Source organism: Mustela nigripes, chromosome 8 (assembly GCF_022355385.1).
Source record: "Mustela nigripes isolate SB6536 chromosome 8, MUSNIG.SB6536, whole genome shotgun sequence".
Classification (NCBI taxonomy): Eukaryota; Metazoa; Chordata; class Mammalia; order Carnivora; family Mustelidae; genus Mustela; species Mustela nigripes.
In genome coordinates, this window is record NC_081564.1 from 53,044,707 (window position 1) to 53,067,018 (window position 22,312).

At 34.2% G+C, this 22,312-nt stretch overlaps 1 protein-coding gene across 1 annotated transcript in view; it reads right to left on the bottom strand.

Annotated features, from left to right (window-relative positions):
- The window catches only part of CCDC178 (coiled-coil domain containing 178), a 391,102-nt gene that overhangs the window by 334,134 nt on the left and 34,656 nt on the right, over positions 1-22,312 (bottom strand). The window contains exons 7-8 of the mRNA XM_059408065.1: positions 20,111-20,331; positions 13,864-14,006 (exon numbers count right to left, since the gene is read on the bottom strand). Of these exons, the coding sequence (XP_059264048.1) occupies positions 13,864-14,006; positions 20,111-20,331 (364 nt within the window). The remainder of the gene's footprint in view (positions 1-13,863; positions 14,007-20,110; positions 20,332-22,312) is intronic.

Genomic DNA, 22,312 nt, shown 5'->3' on the forward strand with positions numbered 1-22,312 from the left:
ATACTCTTATCTGGACAAAATGACAAGACGGAAAAATTCACCCCCCAAAAAAGAACAAGAGGCAGTACCAAAGGCAAGGGACCTCAACAATACAGACATTGGTAATATGTCAGATCTAGAGTTCAGAATGACAATTCTCAAGGTTCTAGACAGGCTCGAAAAATGCATGGAAGATATTAGAGAAACCCTCTCGGGAGATATAAAAGCCCTATCTGGAGAAACAAAAGAACTAAAATCTAACCAAGTTGAAATCAAAAAAGCTATTAATGAGGTGCAATCAAAAATGGAGGCTCTCACTGCTAGGATAAATGAGGCAGAAGAAAGAATTAGTGATATAGAAGACCAAATGACAGAGAATAAAGAAGCTGAGCAAAAGAGGGACAAACAGCAACTGGACCACGAGGGGAGAATTTGAGAGATAAGTGACACCATAAGACGAAACAACATTAGAATTATTGGGATTCCAGAAGAAGAAGAAAGAGAGAGGGGAGCAGAAGGTATACTGGAGAGAATTATTGGGGAGAATTTCCCCAATATGGCAAAGGGAATGAGCATCAAAATTCAGGAGGTTCAGAGAATGCCCCTCAAAATCAATAAGAATAGGCCCACACCCCGTCACCTAATAGTAAAATTTACAAGTCTCAGTGACAAAGAGAAAATCCTGAAAGCAGCCCGGGAAAAGAAGTCTGTAACATACAATGGTAAAAATATTACATTGGCAGCTGAATTATCCACAGAGACCTGGCAAGCTTCTAAAGAATGAATGAGTCAACCAGGAAATTAAAGAAGAACTGAAAAAAATCATGGAAACAAATGATAATGAAAATACAATGGTTCAAAATCTGTGGGACACAATAAAGGCAGTCCTGAGAGGAAAATATATAACGGTACAAGCCTTTCTCAAGAAAATATGAAAGGTCTCAGGTACACAACGTAACCCTACACCTAAAGGAGCTGGAGAAAGAACAAGAAAGAAACCCTAAGCCCAGCAGGAGAAGAGAAATCATAAAGATCAGAGCAGAAATCAATGAAACAGAAACCAAAAAAACAATAGAGCAAATCAACGAAACTAGGAGCTGGTTCTTTGAAAGAATTAATAAAATTGATAAACCCCTGGCCAGACTTATCAAAAAGAAAAGAGAAAGGACCCAAATAAATAAAATCATGAATGAAAGAGGAGAGATCACAACTAACACCAAAGAAATACAAACTATTTATAAGAACATACTATGAGCAACTCTACGCCAACAAATTTGACAATCTGGAAGAAATGGATGTATTCCTAGAAACATATAAACTACCACAACTGAACCAGGAAGAAGTAGAAAGCCTGAACAGACCCATAACCAGTAAGGAGAGTGAAACAGTCATTAAAAATCTCCAAACAAACAAAAGCCCAGGGCCAGACGGCTTCCCGGGGGAATTCTACCAAACATTTAAAGAAGAATTAATTCCTATTCTCCTGAAACTGTTCCAAAAAATAGAAATGGAAGGAAAACTTCCAAACTCATTCTATGAGGCCAGCATCACCTTGATCCCAAAACCAGAAGAGGATCCCATCAAAAAAGAGAGCTATAGACCAATATCCTTGATGAACACAGATGCGAAAATTCTCACCAAAATACTAGCCAATAGGATTCAATAGTACATTAAAAGGATTATTCACCACGACCAAGTGGGATTTATTCCAGGGCTGCAAGGTTGGTTCAACATCCGCAAATCAGTCAATGTGATACAACACATCAATAAAAGAAAGAACAAGAACCATATGATACTCTCAATAGATGCTGAAAAAGCATTTGACAAAGTACAGCATCCCTTCCTGATCAAAACTCCTCAAAGTGTAGGGATAGAGGGCACATAACTCAATATCATCAAAACCCACTGCAAATATCATTCTCAATGGAGAAAAACTGAAAGCTTTTCCGCTAAGGTCAGGAACACGGCAGGGATGTCCATTATCACCACTGCTATTCAACATAGTACTAGAAGTCCTAGCCTCAGCAATCAGACAACAAAAGGAAATTAAAGGGATCCAAATCGGCAAAGAAGAAGTCAAATTATCACTCTTTGCAGATGATATGATACTATATGTGCGAAAACCCAAAAGACTCCACTCCAAAACTGCTAGAACTTGTACAAGAATTCAGTAAAGTGTCAGGATATAAAATCAATGCACAGAAATCAGTTGCATTTCTCTACACCAACAACAAGACAGAAGAAAGAGAAATTAAGGAGTCATTCCCATTTATAATTGCACCCCAAACTATAAGATACCTAGGAATAAACCTAACCAAAGAGGCACAGAATCTATACTCAGAAAAATATAAAGTACTCATGAAAGAAATTGAGGAAGATGCAAAGAAATGGAAAAATGTTCCATGCTCCTGGATTGGAAGAATAAATATTGTGAAAATGTCTATGCTACCTAAAGCAATCTACACATTTAATGCAATTCCTATCAAAGTACCATCCATCTTTTTCAAAGAAATAGAACAAACAATCCTACGATTTATATGGAACCAGAAAAGACCTCGAAGAGCCAAAGGGATATTGAAAAAGAAAGCCAACGTTGGTGGCATCACAATTCCGGACTTCAAGCTCTATTACAAAGCTGTCATCATCAAGACAGCATCATACTGGCACAAAAACAGACACATAGATCAATGAACAGAATAGAGAGCCCATAAATAGACCCTCAACTCTATGGTCAACTAATCTTTGATAAAGCAGGAAAGAATGTCCAGTGGAAAAAAGACAGCCTCTTCAATAAATGGTGTTGGGAAAATTGGACAGCCACATGCAGGAAAAATGAAATTGGACCATTTCCTTACACCACACACGAAAACAGACTCAAAATGGATGAAGGACCTCATTGTGAGAAAGGAATCCATCAAAATCCTTGAGGAGAACACAGGCAGCAACCTCTTCGACCTCAGCCGCAGCAACATCTTCCTAGGAACATCACCAAAGGCAAGGGAAGCAAGGGCAAAAATGAACTATTGGGATTTCAAGATCAAAAGCTTTTGCACAGCAAAGGAAACAGTGAACAAAATCAAAAGACAACTGACAGAATGGGAGAAGATATTTGCAAACGCCATATCAGATAAAGGACTAGTGTCCAGAATCTATAAAGAACTTAGCAAACTCAACACCCAAAGAACAAATAATCCAATCAAGAAATGGGCAGAGGACATGAACAGACTTTTCTGCAAAGAAGACATCCAGATGGCCAACAGACACATGAAAAAGTGCTCCATATCACTCGGCATCAGGGAAATACAAATCAAAACCACAATGAGATATCACCTCACACCAGTCAGAATGGCTAAAATCAACAAGTCAGGAAATGACAGATGCTGGCGAGGATGCGGAGAAAGGGGAACCCTCCTACACTGTTGGTGGGAATGCAAGCTGGTGCAACCACTCTGGAAAACAGCATAAAGGTTCCTCAAAATGTTGAAAATAGAACTGCCCTATGACCCAGCAATTGCACTATTGGGTATTTACCCTAAAGATACAAACGTAGTGATCCAAAGGGGCACGTGTACCCAAATGTTTATAGCAGCAATGTCCACAATAGCCAAACTATGGAAGAACCTAGATGTCCATCAACAGATGAATGGATCAAGAAGATGTGGTATATATACACAATGGAATACTATGCAACCATCAAAAGAAATGAAATCTTGCCATTTGCGACAACATGGATGGAACTAGAGCTTGTCATGCTTAGCGAAATAAGTCAAGCAGAGAGGGACAACTATCATATGATCTCCTTGATATGAGGAAGTGGTGATGCAACACGGGGGCTTAAGTGGGTAGGAGAAGAATAAATGAAACAAGATGGGATTGGGAGGGAGACAAACCATAAGTGACTCTTAATCTCACAAAACAAACTGAGGGTTGCTGGGGGAAGGGGGGTTGGGAGAAGGAGGGTGAGGTTATGGACATTGGGGAGGGTATGTGCTTTGGTGAGTGCTGTGAAGTGTGTAAACCTGGCGATTCACAGACCTGTACCCCTGGGGATAAAAATATATGTTTATAAAAAATAAAAAATTTTAAAAAAAGAATGAAGATGACCTCTTTGGGGAAGAAGGGGGCAGTGGTACAGACTGGGAAAGAGAACAAGAGAAATCTCCAGTATGCTGAAAGGCTTCTATACCTAAATTAGGGGCATGGTTACATGAATGAATACATATTTTAAAAATCATCAATGTGGGGCGCCTGGGTGGCTCAGTGGGTTAGACCCTCTGCCTTCGGCTCAGGTCATGGTCCCAAGGTTCTGGGATTGAGCCCCTCATCGGGCTCTCTGCTCGGCAGGGAGCCTGCTTCCTCCTCTCTCTCTGCCTGCCTCTCTGCCTACTTGTGATCTCTGTCAAATAAATAAATACAATCTTGAAAAAAAATCACTAATGTGTACACTTGATAGCATACATAATCATGTTTCTGCATGTGTATTAATACCCAACAAATTAAAAAATCATGAAGAACAATAAACATATCTCTAAAATTTTTTATAACAAATCATTTATAACTCCTCTAATGCTTACAGTAGAATTTTAGAAAATATACTTGATCCTGGAGTCCTGGGACAGATCCCCACATCTGACCCCCTGCTCAGCAGGAAGTCTACTTCTCCCTCTGCTCTTCTTCCTGTTCTTGCCCTCTCACCTTGCTCCTGCTGTCTGGCTCTGGCTCTCTCAAATAAATAAATAAAATCTTTTAAAATTTTTAAAAAAATATATTAAAAGTAAAATTAAAACAAAATTCCAGGCTTAATTCCCTGGTTTTAAGAACTCACAAGATTCAGCCCCTGTTGGTTTCAACGCCAAATGTTATGGGAATCCACCTACCCCTTGCCAGCTCCCCATATGATAGTCTGTTTCTTGTCCTTCTTCACACAACTGGCTCCCTCCCTGCTTGGATGGCCATGGTCTGTTTGGTTCCAAATTCCTGTCTCTGCCCTTCCTACCTTCCATGATGTGCTTTTTTTTCTACCTTTAGTTGAGTTTGTTCTGCCAGTCTTCAAGTCATTTTCTGGGTTATTTACACTACTGTGAATGTTATCTAGTTGTACCCATAAGAGGAGACAAGCTTAGCTTCCTCCTACCCTGTCATCTTTCCAGCCTCTCTGTCTCATTTTAAATTTATTCATATATATTGTCAAATTGCCTATAGATGTATATAACAAGTATATATAACTGCTATCTATGTATGTGCAAAAGTAACTATTTTTAAAAAAATCTCCAGTATGAGGTATTATTAGAAACAACTTATGTAGCCATGTATTATTATAAATAGCATCCAAGTATTTCAACTTGCATTTGTTTGATTTCCAATAAGATGGGACTATTTAAATATATATATAGACTTCATTTTGCATTTTAGTAATTGGAGTATTTTTTATTACATTCTTGATGTATTTGTGTTTTATCATATTCTTCTAATTCCTCTTGTTCGCTGTAAATTCTTTATGGTCTAGTATATCAAAATAAAATTTTTATTCATTCAAATTGATTAATGATCATATTCATTGCAGAGCTGGAATCAAGTAAATATAAGCAAAATGAAGAACACAAAATTTATACATAGTTCTATTATCTATGTAATACCCATTAATGTTTTTATTTCCTCACATACAATACATATTTTAAATATTGTCTATTATTTAATAAGTCAATCACTCTTATAGCTCATCAGATTTGTTATATGTCACTTAGTTACATGTATTTTCTAATTTGCATTTTGGTTTCTTCTTTGATCCATGGGTTATTAAAAAATACATTTAAAATTTTTTCATGATGAATTTATTATTTTATAGTTGTCTATTTATTACTACTTTCTAGCTGAATTTGTGGTTTAGCCAGGGAACATCCAGTTTCAACCCACTGAAAATTATTGAGTCTTCACTTTTGGCTCAGTGACTTGGGGTTTTTTATATATATATATATATATATTTTTTTTTTTTGGTAGGTATTCCTTATGTACTTTACTGAAATCACTGCTGATTACTGTTTCAATAGGTCAAGTTTACTAATCATAAAACTTAATCTTTATATTTCCTTGCTGTCTCAAGTGCAGTCTACTTATTGAATGTAACTATTGGTTACTGTTTCATTAGGTCAAGGTTACTAATCATAAAGGTTAATCTTTGTATTTCCTTGCTATTTCAAGTGCAGTCTATGGACCATCAGCTTTACCTAGGGGCTTCTACAAAATGCAGAATCTCGGGCAAATTCAGTCCTATTAATGAGAGTCTGCATTTTTAAAAGTTTCCAAGGTGATGTTTGAGAAACCTTGTTCCTTATCACTACTAATTTTTACTACTTTTTTTTATTATTGAGAAAAGTGTGGTATAATTACCTGCTATAACAATGTGTCTCCCTACATCTTTTTGTTTTTTGTTTTTTTTAAATGCCATTGGGTTTTGCTTTATGTTTTGAAGTTCTCTCAGGTTCTTATTTTAAAGTTGTTATACCTTTCTGGGAGTTGATTAAATTTGTTCATCATTGTAAATGGATTCTTGGAATACTTTTTGCCTCCAGGAGAGGGAGAAGCAGACTCCCCATTGAGCTGAGAGCCCAACGGGATTTGATTCCAGGGCACTGGGATCATGACCTGAGCTGATGGCAGAAGCTTAACCAAGTGAGCCACCCAGGTCTCTCCTGAAGGATATTTTCTATTTTCATAGATTTCTTGATTTTTAATTGATCTTTAATATGTTAAATATATCTATAATCTAATTTTCATTTTTGTTAAGAAATATATTTTTTGACTGATTGCTATGAAACTATTTTATGCTTCCCTTTTAAGATCATCTCTTGATTTTGAAAGTCTGTTAATTTTATTTTATTAAGATACTTTGAATGTGGATCGATTTTTATTTATTCTGTTGGGATTTGTTAGTCTTCCAGTATTATTGATCTATGCATTATAATTATCATTATCCCTGGGCATTTTCTTTTATATAATATATATATAATCTTTTATAGATTAACATAAAATATTAATATAGAAATAATATATGGACATTTATATAAATAAATTTAATATAAAAATAATAATATTAAAATAAACATATAAATAATATAAATCTAAAATTTATATAAATAATGAAGAAATAAATATATAAAAGATTAATATATAAACTTTTCAAACAATACCTTGGTACCATTTTAGGACTTAAACACATATTAGTTTTTCTTATTTTATCTTCCATGCCTCTTGATCATCTTCTCCTATTTTCTACATTTTCAAACCTTCTGAAGACTTTCTTCTGGCATATTATCCATATAATTCTGTTGTATTCTGGGTCTCCTGTGAAAGCCATAGGTATCACCCCACAAACCTCCAACCATGAAAAGTGGAAATTACCAAAGAGCTCTGTGGTTGGTAAGCAGTTTCCAACAAGACTTTCAGTGATATCTGCATTTTGATATTCTCTCCTAAAATCACTTCTCCTTGCATGTGGGCCAGATCCAGAGAGTTTATTCCAATAAACAGAGTAAAGTAAAAGTGATGGAATATCATCTTTATGATTAGATAGTAAGAACTGTGACTTTTGTCTTGCTGGCACTTTCTTGCTCTATTGCTTATTTGCTCTGACGAATTTAGCTGCCATGTTTTGAGGTGCTCTATAGAGAAGCCCACATGACAAGGACACAATCTAGGCCAACGACCCTTGAAAATCAACCTGCGGGGCGCCTGGGTGGCTCAGTGGGTTAAGCCGCTGCCTTCGGCTTGGGTCGTGATCTCAGGGTCCTGGGATCGAGCCCCACATTGGGCTCTCTGCTCAGCGGGGAGCCTGCTTCCTCCTCTCTCTCTCTGCCTGCCTCTCTGCCTACTTGTGATCTCTCTCTGTCAAGTAAATAAATAAAATCTTAAAAAAAAAAAGAAAAAGAAAATCAACCTGCTAACAACCAGGAGTGTGATAACAAGGAGTGTTTTACTTAATTTGGTCTGCTTGATCTATCGTTTTCTGACAGAAAAAACCTGATGCTAGTCAATTTATTCTTATAATGCTCAGTTTCTTTACATTATGCTTATAATGCTCTCAGCAGTTTCTTTACATATTTCTAGGTTATATTAAGTGCATATGATTTTATAGTTTTTCTATCCTAATGGTAGATTTTCATATACATATATATATACATATATGCATATATACATGTACACACATGTATTACTTTTTAAAGATTTTTACTTATTATTTACTTGAAAGAGCAAGAGAGAGAGTGCAAGAGGGAGTGAAGAGGCAGAAGGAGAAGTGGACTCACTGCTGAGTAGACTAACTGCTGAGCAGAAAGTCTGATACAGGGTTCCATCCCAGAACCCTGGGATCATGACCTGAGCCCAAGGCAGACGGTTAACTTACTGAACCACTCAGGTGCCCCTAAGCCTGGAATTTTAAAACTCAGCAGCCTCTGCTATGGGAGAGCCTAGAGGGCAATAGAAAGTCCCTGCCCTTAAAGAGACAGCAAAAGAAACAGCCACAAGGATAGCATAGAAGCAGCAGTTTTAAAAATGTCTGGGGCATACAGGAAGGAGAGTTATTTACTCATCTCACAGCATGTATCATAGGAGCAGGGATAGCAGGGAAACCTCTCCAGAAATAAAAAAGCTGGCAGGTGTCATTTCTCTCCCTTGCCCCCAGCATAAACACATGGCTACCTACAGGAATCAGTACAGCAAGAAAGAATTTTAAAAGTAGGAAGTGAAAAGAAGAGAGTTATATACAAGGGAAACCCCGTGAGGCTATCAACAAATGTTTCAGCAACAAGCTTTGTAGGCCAGAAGGAGTAAAATGATATATTCAAAGTGGTGAGAGGGAAATATGTGCAGCCAGGAATACTCTAACCAGAGAGTCTATTATTCAAAATAGTAGGAGAGACAGAGAGTTTCTCAGACCAAGGAAAACTGAAGGAGTCATGATCACTGAAACCAGTCCTACAAGAAGTATTAAGGAGGACTCTCTGAGTGGAAAGGAAAGACCATAAGTGAAAGTATGAAAAATAGAAAACACAAAAGCAGTAAAAATAAGTGTATCCATAAAAATCAATCAAGTGATTTACAAAATAAAAAGACATAAAACATGACACCATATACCTAAGACTTGGAGGAGAGAGGAGTAAAGAATGAGTTCCAACTTAAGCAACCATCAACTTAATCTACATTGCTATGTGGAGAAAATGTTATATAAAAACCCAATGGAATTCCCCCAAAAAACAGTATAAACTATGAAAGAGAGCAAGAGAAGAAAAAAATCAGAGAAAAACTACAAAAACCACAAAATAAATAACAAAATGGTAATATATCCATAATTATCAATAATTACTTTGAATATAAATGGACTAAATACTCAAGAAAAAAGCAGAGTGACAGAGAGATAAAAAATAAGATCCATCTATAAGCTGTCAACAGAGACTCATTTTGGAGCTAAAAACACATGCAGAATAAAAGTGAGGGGACAGAGAAACATTTATCATGCAAATGGATGTCAAAAGTAAGTAGGGTAGCAATACTTATAACAGACAAAATAGACTTTTAAACAAAGACTGTAATAAGAGACAAAGAAATGCATTATAAAATAATAAAGGGGACAATCCAAGAAAATATAACAAATATAAATATTTATATACTCAACATGGGAGTACACAAATACATAAAGAAGTTAATAAAAAACATAAAGGAATTAATCGATAGTAATACAATAAGAGTAGGGGACTTCAATACTCCACTTACATCTGTGACAGATCATCCAAACAGAAAATCAACAAGGAAACAGTGGCTTTGAATGACATACTGGATTAGATGGACTTAACATTCTATCCTAAAATAGCAAAATACACGTTCTTTTCAAGTCAAGTGTACACAAATATTTTCCAAAATGGATGATGTATTAGGCTATAAAACAAGTCTCAACAAATTAAAAAAAAAAAAACATTTAAGTGATACTATACATCTTTTCTGACCACAATGCTATGAAACTAGAAATCAACCACAAGAAAAAGTCTGGAAAGACCACAAATACATGGAGGTTGAATAACATACTACTAAACAATGAATGGGTCAACCAAGAATTCAAAAAAGAAATGAATAATTACATGGAAACAAACAAAAATAAAAATGAAAGGATCCAAAACTTTGGGATGCAGCAAAAATGGTTTAAAGAGGGAAATTTATAGCATTACAGGCCTATCTCAAGAAGCTAAAAACAAACAAACAAACAAACCACCTAAAGTTACACCTACTGATCAACAAAACCAGGAGCTCTTTTTTTAAAAAGATCAACAAAATTGATAAACCTCCAGGCAGACTCATCAAAAAAACAAAAACAAAAACAAACAAACAAAAGGCAGAAAAAAGAGAGGGGATTCAAACAAAATTACAAGTTAAAGAGGTGAAATAACAGCAAACACCACAGGAATACAAACAACTGAATGAGAATATTATGAAAAATTGTATGCCAACAAATTGGACAACCTAGAAGAAATGGATAAGTTCCTAGATATATATAACCTACCATAACTGAATCAGGAGGAAATAAAAAATTTGAACAGACTGATTAGCAGAAATGAAATTAGATAAGTAGGGGCGCCTGGGTGGCTCAGTGGGTTAAGGCCTCTGCCTTCGGCTCAGGTCATGATCCCAGGGTCCTGGGATCGAGCCCCCACATCGGGCTCTCTACTCCATGGAGAGCCTGCTTCCTACTGTCTCTCTGCCTACTTATCATCTCTATCAAATAAATGGATAAAATCTTTAAAAAAAAAAAACAAAGAAATTAGATCAGTAATTAAAAAACTCCCAACTAACAAAAGTCCAGGGCCAGACAGTTTCAGAGGTGAATTCTCCCAAACATTTAAAGAACAGTTAATATCTAATCTTCTCAAACTATTGAAAAAAATAATAGAAGAGGAAGAAAAACTTCCAAATTCATCCTGTGAGGCCAGCATTACCCTAATACCAATGAAAATAAAGGCACCAATCAATCAATCAATCAACCAATCCAAAAAAGTGTATCCATAAAAACCAGTCAAACCCACCCCCTCCCCCGAAAAAAACAAACAGAATTACAGGCCAATATCACTAATAAATGTACATGCAAAAGTTCTCAATAAAATACTAGCAAACCAAATCCAACAATACAGTAAAAAAAAAGCCATTTACCACGATCAAATGAAATTTATTCTCAGGATGCAAGGGTGGTCCAGTATTAAAAAATCAATCCACATGAGGCATCACATTATAAATGTATAAAAAGTATAAGGGTATAAAAAGAGAAAGTACAAAAATCTTTTCAATAGAAGCAGAAAAAGCATTTGACAAAGTACAACATCATGCATGATAAAAACCCTTAACAAAGGAGGTTTAGAGGGAACATACCTTAACACAATAAAGGTTTTAAAAGAAAAACACACAGCAACCATCATACTCATTAGGGAAGAACAACTTTTCACATATGGTCAGGAACAAGACAAGGATGTCCACTCTCACACTTTCATTCAACATAGTACGGGAAGTCCAAGCCATAACAATCAGACAACAAAAAGAAATAAAAGGCATTCAAATTTTTAAGGAAGAAGAAAACTTTCACTATTTGAGATAACATAATACAATATATAGAAAAGCCTGAAGACTCCACCAAAACATTTAGTAGTTCTGATAAATGAATTCAGTAAAGTCACAGTATACAAAATCAATGTGGAGAAATCTGTTGCATTTTTTTTCTTGTTTCAAGGTTTTATTTAAACTCTAGTTAGTTAACACACATTTCTATACACTAATAATGAAGCAGAAAAAGGATAAATTAAGAAAATTATCCCATCTATAACTGTACCAAAAAAAAATAAGGTAACTAAGAATAAACTTACCAAAGAAGTATAAGATCTATACTCTGAAAATTGTAAGACACTGATGAAACTGAAAATGACACAAATAAATGGATAGACATTCCATGCTCATGGATAGGAAAACCAGATATTGCTAAAATGTCTATACTACCCAAAGCAATCTACATGTTAAATGAAATCCTTATTAAGATACCAACAGCATTTTTCACAGAACTTCAACAAGCAATTCTAAAATTTATAGGGAACAAAAAAAGACTCCAAAAAGCTAAAGCAATCTTGAAAAGGAAAAGCAAAGTTGGAGACATCACAATTCTGGACTTCAAGCTATATTACAAAGCTGTAGCAATCAATACAGTACAGTATTGCACAAAACAGACATAAATCAATGGAACAAAGTGGAAAACCCAGAAATAAATCTGCAATTATATGGTCAATTATTCTTTGACAAAGGAGGAAGGAATATACAATGGGGACAAAAAAGTCTCTTCAATAAATGGTGGTAGAAAAACTGGACAGCTACATGCAAAAGAATGAAACTGGATGACTTTCTTACACCATACACAATAATAAATTCAAAATGGATCAAAGACCTAAATGTAGGACCTGAAACCATAAAAGTCCTAGAAGAGAGGCCAAGTAGTAATTTCTCTGACATTGGACATAGCAACATTCGTCTAGACAGGTCTCCTGAGGTAAGGGAAATAAAAACAAAATAAAGTATTGAGACTACATCAAAACAAAAAGCTTCTGCACAGTGAAGGAAATAATAATAAAAAAAAAAAACTAAAAGGCAATCTGTTGAATGAGAGAAGATGTTTGCAATTGACATATCTGACAAAGGGTTAATATGCAAAATATATGAAGAACTGACAGAACTCAACACCCCAAAAAATAAATAATCCAATTTAAAAATGGGCAGAAGACACCTATAGACATTTCTCCAAAGAAGACATCCAGATGGCCAACAGACATGAAAAGATGCTCAACATCACTCATCATCAAGGCAATGAAAATCAAAACTACAATGGGATATCACCTCATACCTGTCAGAATGACTAAAATAAAAAACACAACATACAACAGGTGTTGGCAAGAATATGGAGAAAAAGAAACCTTCGTGTACTCTTGGTGGGAATGCAAACTGGTGGAGCCACCATGGGAAATAGTACAGAGGTTCCTCAGAAAGTTAAAAACAGAACTATCCTATGACCCAGTAATTGTACTACTGGGTTATTTACCCCCAAAATATGAAAACACTAATTCAAGGGGATACATGCACCCCTATGTTTATTGCTACATTATACATAGTAGCCAAATTATGGAAGTAGCCCAATTGTCCATTGATTTATCAAGATAAAGAAGATATGGTGTACATATAGAATAGAATATTACTCAGCCATAAACGGAATGAAATTTTGCCATTTGCAACAACATGGCTAGAGTTCAGAATATCATGCTGAGTAAGTCAGTCAAAGACAATTAACACTTGATTTCACTCATATGTGGAATTTAAGAAACAGAACAAGTGAGCAAAGTTGGGGGAAAAGAGCAAATAGAGAGACAAATCAAGAAACAGACTGGTAACTACAGAGAACTAATGGTTACCAGAGGGGTTATTGGGTGGGTGGGTGGGGGAAATGGGTGAAATAGAGGGTGGGGATTAAAAAGTACATTTATCATGATGAGCCCTAAGTAATGTACAGAACCGTTAAATCACTATACGGTACACCTGGAAATAATATAATACTGTATCTTAACAATACTGGAATTAAAATTTTAAAAAACTTGTAAATAAAATGACAGAAAAATAGTACTTTAGGAATCTATACATATGTATATTACATATGTAAAAGACACATATCTTAATTTATATATAAACGTGGTCATAAGATAAATATAGGTTATTGAGATTCTTTCTCTTTATCTGAATTTTTATACAGGAATATAAATTACATTTTAATCAATATTTTTGTTCTAAATGCTGTAAGCAGCGTTAGTGAAAAATTCTTACTTGTAGGCTTCTATGGTTGTTTCATCATTATGAATGTCTTGCTCCATGTTTTGTCTAATTTGTTTAACATTCAATTTGGCATTTTCAACATTTTCTATAGCTTCTTCAAGTTCTTCTTGAGTTTGTTTGTATAATTCCATTGCCTAGAAATGAAAATTATTTTTGTTAATACATGAACTTAATGTGTAATTAAAAGAATCAGGCAAGAGAAAAATCAGAGATAGGACTTAAATTTAGGTAGTTTTGATCTAAAAAAAAAAGTCCTTTACATCAATTTTCTTCCCATATTATTCTATTAGCACAGTAAATTTTTAGGTTTCCATTAGCTTGAAAAGCATCAATACGAGGGATGCATAAAAGATATTGAAGAAAAAAGTTCAGTATTCCAGGTGATATGAGCAAAACAAAATATTCATTTTTTAACCTACAAAAGAATCATTATTTTTTATTGTTTTTATTGTTGAAATAATATTTTACTGTAGAAAACAGATGAAAAAAATAAGTGAAATCAACTGTAATCCTATCAGGAATAATCATTATTATCTTAATAAAAGGGTCCAAAATATTCCATTTTTATAGTTTTTATTATTGTCAAATATCATAAACATTCTCCCTTCCCTCTCCATTTCTCCATTCTCTGTCAACCTAGAGAAGAAGTGGTTGTAGTTTGGACCTCCTGCTGGAAAGCCCGTGGGAAGGAAGGACAAGGCAGTAGTAGGGAGTGAACAGTCCTCTCCCCAGTGGGTCAATTGGTAGACTGAAATAAAGCAATTGCCTCCTGAAAAAAGCAATAATGTTCACTAATGTTTTGAATAGCACAGGTAGTAGTAACCTCTACGAGATTATCCTTCAGGCATAGGAGTGTAGATGTACACATTTTAGTAGAGAGCAAGGAACACACCAGAATGATGAGCTAAGCGAAGAGAGTGTAAGAGAATTCCTAATATCAAATAGACCATGTCCAACTTCTCAGTGCCTTTAAAAGAGGTAACCTGTGGGCATTGCTGGGGTGATGGTCTCCATGTTGGGAACCAGGTTACATCGTATGAGACAAATTCATCTCCAAGGCAAGCTCTTGAGTTGGGTTTGTGTGGCACTGTTATATACTTCCGCCATTGATACTCCAATTGATGTGGATAATACTCTTGTGGCTCTGTGGTGTTATGAGGCTGGGCTGCTAGCAGAATTTGGAGGCAACAGAACCTTGGAGCTTGATTTGCAATTATCTGCAATTTGCAAGATATGTACTAGGGCTCAAGCACACTGACTAGAGGCGTTCAGTCCTTTAAGCAGTTAGTTTTTTTAGCATATCTCTAGCCAGAACCTCAAAACTGAGTCAAGACAGCAGAATAAAATAAAATAAAATAAAATAAAATAAAATAAAATAAAATAAAATAAAATAAAATAAAAAAGTTATATGATAAAGGACTATAAATAAAACACTACACTATACTTCCTCTGGCCCCTAGCAATCACTAATCTGTTTTGTTTTATGGATTTATCTGTTCTGGATATTTCATATAAATGAAATTATACAGAATGTGATTTTTTAAAAAGATTTATTTATTTGACAAGAGAGAGATCTTAACCCACTGAGCCACCCAGGTGCCCCAACATGTGATATTTTGTTTTTAGCTTCTTATTTAGCATAATGTCTCAAAGTTGATTTATGTTGTGACATATAACAGTATTTCATTTTTTAAAATTTCCTTCCTGTGGTATAGATATATCACATTTTATTTAGACATTAATCTGGTAATGGACATCGGGTTGTTTCCACCTTGGGCTATTACAAACACTGCTGCCATGAACATTTATGTACAACATTTGCTTTTGTTTCTTGGTTATCAGTTTTCAGTACTTTGGAGTATATATCTCAGAGTATAATCCCTAGAGCATATGGTATTCAGTGTTAAACTCTTTGAGGAAATGCAAGCATCTTTTCCACAGCATCTGCAACCATTTTATATTCTCACCAGCAAGGTGCCACAGTTCCAATTTCTTCACATAGACACTAAAACTTGTTATATTCTGTTTTATATTTATTCCCATCCTAATGGCTGTAAGTGGTATCTCACTATAGTTTTGGTTTGCATTTCTCTAATGACTAATGATGTTGAGATCTATCTTGTTAAATGTTTGTTACCCAAATACCAAAAGTTGTTGGGAGAGTTGAACACTTGATTAATATAGAATCATTGGTTGCTGTGCAGTAATACTTCATTGCCAGTTTAACCAAAGTGACAATAAAATATTTTTAAAAGTAATATGATTTTTAAAGAGCCGTAGTCTTTCCTAAGTGAGGAACTTCTGTTTGCTTAAATAATCAAGAATATAATAAAATAAATATAAAGCATCGAGAGTTATTTTAGTAGGACAAAGAATCTCTGTAATCTAGGCAGATGACACAAGGAAACATATATCTTTAATAGCTTCTTTTAAGGGCAGATCAATAGTCCAAAATTATGTATTTATTTTAACAGATAGAAAACAAGATTCTAGTTTTGCATTAGTATAATATTTGATATTAATGCTCTTCTTGAAAGTCTTATAAATAAACACATCAGACAATGGCCACCTTTGATAATAAATAAAATTGTCTTTTCACAAACCAAAAAAAAAAAAAAAAAAAGTTTGTTGCCTATTTGTATGTGTTTGGAGATATATCTATTCAAGTCCTTTGCCCATTTTTAACTTGGCTGTTTGTCTTGGGTTGTTGAATTTTAAAAGTTCTTTATATATTCTAGGTACCATACCCTTCTGAAATGTATAATTTGCAATATTTTCTCCCATTCTATAGGTATACATTTTTTTTACTTTTCTGATAGTATCTTTTTTACTTTTTTTCATTGACACACAGTTGACACAAAAATTAGTTTCAGAAGTACAAGACAGTGATTCAACAAATCCCATACATTACACTGTGCTCACCCCAAGTGTAGCTACCATCTGTTACCATATAACACTAATACAGTATCATGACTATATTGCTTAATCTGTACCTTTTAAAAAGAAAGTTATTTATCTGAGAGAGAGAGAGGGGGAAGGCATGAGATGGGCAGAGGGAGAGGAAGAGAAAATTTCAAGCAGACTCTGCACTGAGTGTGGAGCTTGACATGGGGCTCAATCTCACAAACCTGAGATCACCACCCGGGCCAAAATCAAGAGTTGGACACTTAACTGACTGGGCCATCCAGGTGCCCTTGTTATGCTATACCTTTTATCCTAGTGGTTTATTCATTCCATAACTGGAAGCTTGTTCCCCCCATTCCTTTTCATCCATTTGCCTATCCATCCACTTCCTCCCCTGGCAGATACCATTTTGTTCTCTGTATTTATAGATCTATACCTGTTTTTCAGATTCTACACATAAGTGAAATCATACAGTATTTGTCTCTGATTGATTTATTTCACTTAGCATTATATCCTCTAGAGGTCCATCCATGTTCGCACAAATGGCAAGATTTTGTCATATTTTATGGCTGAGTAATATTCTATTGTGTATATATATATATGTATATTCATATATACATATACACACTACATCTTCTTTATTCATTCACCTGTCGATGGACACTGATGTTGTTCCCATATCTTGGCTTTTATAAAAATGCTGCAATAAAAAAAGCGGTACATATATCTTTTCAAATTAGTGGTTTTGTTTTATTTGGGTAAAACCCCAGTAGTGGAATTACTGGATCATATGGCATTTCTATTTTTAATTTTTTGAGGAACCTCGATACTGTTTTCCACAGTGGCTGCACCAACTTACATTCCCACAACAGTGCATGAGGGTTCTTTTTTTCCCCATATCCTTCTCAACACGCTACTTTTTGTCTTGTTGGTTCTAGCTATTCCGAAAGGTGTAAGGTGATATCTCATTGTGGTTTTGATTTACACTTCCCTGATGATTGTGATGTTAACCATCTTTTCACATATCTTTTCTTCTTTGGAAAAATGTAATTTCAGGTCTTCTGCCCATCTTTTAACTGTATTACTTATTTTTTGGTGTTACGTAAGTTCTGTACATATTTTGGATATTAACTTTTTATCAGATATTGATAGTGTCCTTTGGCACACAAAAGGTTTTCATTTTTTTATTGAGGTACAATTAATATATAATAATTTCAGGCATAAAACATATGATTCAATATTTCTATATATTGTGAAATTATCACCAGTGAGTCTAGTTAACATCCATTGCCATACATAGCTAGAATTTTTTTCTTGTGATGAGAACTTTTAATATGTACTGTCTTTGCAACTTCTGAATATATAAAACAATAGTACTAACTATAGTCAAAATGCTACATGTTAAATCCCCATGACTTACATATTTTATAAATAGGAGATTGTACTTTTTCACTCCCTTTCCAGTCATCTTCTAAACCCTGCATCAGGCAACCACCAATCTGTTCTATCCATGAAACTTTTTAATTTGTTTTTTTCTTTTGATTCCACATATAAATGAGATCATATGGTATTTGTGTTCCTCTAACTTACTTCACTTAACATAATGTCCTCAAGGTCCATCCCTGTTGTTGCAAATGGCAAGATTTCACTCTTTTTTTTAAGCGAGCAATATTCCATTATATGTGTGTGTGTGTGTGTGTATGTATGTGTATATATATATATAATACTTATCACTAATATATATACACGTATATATATATAATACATATCACTAATATATATACACATATATGTGTGTATATACATACACACACACACACACACACACACACACACCCATACCACATCTTCTTCATCCATTCATCCATTGATGGACACTTAGGTTGTTTTAATATCTTGGCTATGGTAAATAACGCAGCAATGAACATGTGGGTGCACACATCTTTTCAGTTTGTGTTTTTTCTTCTAATAAATATCCAAAAGTGAAACTGCTGAGTCATACAACAGTTCCATTTTAATTTTCTGAGAAACTTCCATTCTGCTTTCCACAGTGGTCCATCCCTGTGGAATGGACCATTCTGCTTTCCACAGTGGTTGTGCCAATTCACATATCCAGCATACAAGGGTTTCTTTCTCTCTACATTTTTGCCAACACTTTTTACTTCTTGTCTTTTTGATAATAGCCATTCTGACAAGAATGAGATGATCTCTCACTGTGGTTTCGATTTGCAGTCCCTGATGATTAGTGATATTGATGACTAGTGATATTGTTGTTGGTACAACAACCAACATGTACTTATTGGTTGTCTGTATGTCTTCTTTGGAAAAATACCTATTCAGATCTTCAGCCCAATTTTAAGTCATATTGTTTTATTTTGGTGTTGAGTTGTATGAAGTTCTTTATTTCAGATATTAACCCCTTATCAGATATATGATTTGCAAATATTTTCTCCCATATAATAAACTTTCATTTTGTTGATGTTTCCTCTTGTCATGCAGAAGATTTTTAGACTGATGTATCCCCACTTGTTTATTTTTGCTTTTGCTAGCTTTATTTTTGTTGTCAAAACCCAAACAGCAAGTAAAAAGAATGAATAGTAGTTTGACCTCTAAAACAATGTCAGATTAAAAAAAACAACTTGCAGAAACTTTTACAATGGTTGATACTATTTGAAAAACAAAACAAAACAAAAAACCATTCATTATGCTTAAATATGTATATATAAATATACAAAATTCACCTCGAGACAGATTTTCCTGATAAGGTTATCTTTGCAGAGTGAGGAAGGAAAATGGAATCGCTGAGAATACAGGACACACTTAACAACTCTATTTACTTTAAAAAAATTAAAAAAAAATATGAATTAAATCTGCTCATTCAGTGGCAGGTATAAATAATTTATTTTTCTATAAATTTCTATTTTTCTATATATATTCTTCAATTCCACAAAAGGAGAGTTAAATGTTAATTAATCATTGAAAAGATTTTATAGTTTATTACCATCAACAATAAAATTGACTGATATATTCTGCTTGCATTCTCTCCCAGTTTGATTTAAAACTTCAAAAATTATCATGTTGTTCTAAATCTCCAAAATTCTATTAGTAGGTTGACTATTAATACTCCTAAGTATAAAACAGAAGATGACACAGTTTAAATGATTATCAACTGATTGTATTATGTGTAGTTTAATAGTTCCTTTAGGAAATTAATAGTAGGTTAATTTTCAGTTAAAAAGGAAACATTTAAAGATATTAACTTCTTACAGCTGAAATATTTTGTACAACTAAGTAACAATCTATAAAATGCATATCCATTCATTTATTCATTTACCTCAAATTTCTTTGTTTGAAATTCTTTCAGAGCTTCAAGTTCTTGGTTCTGTTTTGAGTTAATTAGAGGACCAAATTTATTCATGTAGTCTATGTCTGCTTGAAGCTTTGCATTAACTTCTTCTAATTTTGCCTTTTGTTTCTCAAAATGTTTTAGTTGATAAGCTTTATCTTCAAGATGCCATTGTAATTCTACAATATCTCCCAAATAGGCCTCATGTTCTAGACATACAATAATAACAAAAGAAAATCCGATTTTAAAACAAGAACTCCAGAAAGAAATATTTATTTGATAATAGAGACATATGAAATATCTTAGATTCAGAAATTACTTATCCATGAAGCTTACTAAGTTAGTAACACTTAGTAGTGCATTATAAAATATATTGCTTTCATCATTTATCATCAAAGGGATTAACATATATGTTTTATAAGCTAAAAAGTGTTCTAGTATGAATCCTGTCTATTACAACCAATCTATATACTGGGTTATGTATAACTATTCTATGAACTACAAAATGGGAAAAACTGCAAGAGTGGAGGCCCTCTAAAATTATCTAGAAGTAAAATGATGCGATAGGAGTTATAAATGTCAGAAAGGAAAAGGAAAAAATAATTACTATTTTCTGTTGATACAATTATATATCAAAACACAAAGAAACAATTGAAAATTATTACAAATAGGATAGCTTATATTAAAAAACGTTTATTGTTGTAAGCCACTGAGTTCCAAGGTGGTTTGTTACAAATTGTTATTGTAGTAAATAACATTAATTCACATGACTAAATGCAAACCAGAATTAGAAGATTTAACATTGTGTTATTGCTAAAGTCTTCTTTCATAGTAGAAGGACCTTGTGAACATTTCTATGGGACACAACTGTCTTCACACTCCATCCCCTCTGAAAGATCAATCCCCAGAACACTCTCCTAAACTCCCTTTCACCAGTCTCAACATTCATGTTCTTTCCAACTCCGATTATGCTATCCTTTTTGCTACTTCCCATTTGCACCCAGGACTTTACTCCTTCAAGGTTACCTGTCTTCACCCTTCCTATATTGAGATTGTAAAACAGCAGCTCCTAGAATTGTGTTAACATACCATTCAAATACATAAACCAGTACTTAAACCAGTCTGGTTTTTTTTTTCTCTTCCTTTAGGTAATCAGTCATTGCCCAATCAGTCATGGCCCATGGACCCAGGAAAATCTGAGTCATTAGTTTATTTGGGCCTTCAGATGCTCCTTGGGTATAATAAGTGTACATACTCTTATTTTCTAAGGAAACACAACTGTGCATATCTAATTCTATATTTTTTAAGCTTATGTAACACCCGATTTCTGATGAAAAACTTACTTCTGATTATCTTTTTTGAGAGGAAAAATAAAAAGACATTTACTAGATTATTGGCTGCATGTTGGGTGCCAGTGGCTGTCATTCTGTGGGGGAAAGGGGAATGCAGTGGCCTAGTAGAAAGGAAAGTAGTCAAGGGTATATAACCCCACCCTCACTCTTTTCCATTATCTTCCATGGTTTCTTGCCACTCTCCCAGTGGTTGAACCAGCAAGAGGACAGATTACAAAAGATATGTTTGATGCAGTCCATTATCAATCAGACTCACTGATCACAAAACAAAAGATACAAGCGTGAGTGGGCTGGTTAGGGGGATGAATGGATCTGGAGGACTGACCACAAGATATCCAAGAAAAAATGGAATTTCCTTAATATTTTCATTAATTATAAATGTACATTTTTCATTTTTCACAAAAATTATTTTAAAATTCTATAAACATCACACTTAATATTAAGGCTGCTAAGGAGATTAAGCATTTTTCTTGTCACATAAGCTAGAGATTTTGAGAATCCAAAATCTTTAAGAATATATACTTCTGTAACCTGTAAAAAAATTTTCTAAAATTTAGAAATTATATCCTAAATGTATCCATATAAAGGCAATATATTCCTGACAGCACACTACTTTTCAGGAATAGTTTACAAACAGAAGTCACCTAAAAACTATAGAGTAAAAATGAATTTAAATTTCATTGCATGTGTTAGCTACTTAAAATAAAGCAGGTGAAAATAAATTTCAGTTTTGTAAGTAGATCTTTAATAGTTTTTTAAAAGATATTTAAATAGACTTTTTTTTAAAGATTTCATTTATTTGACAGAGAGAGACAGCAAGAGAGAGAACATAAGCAGG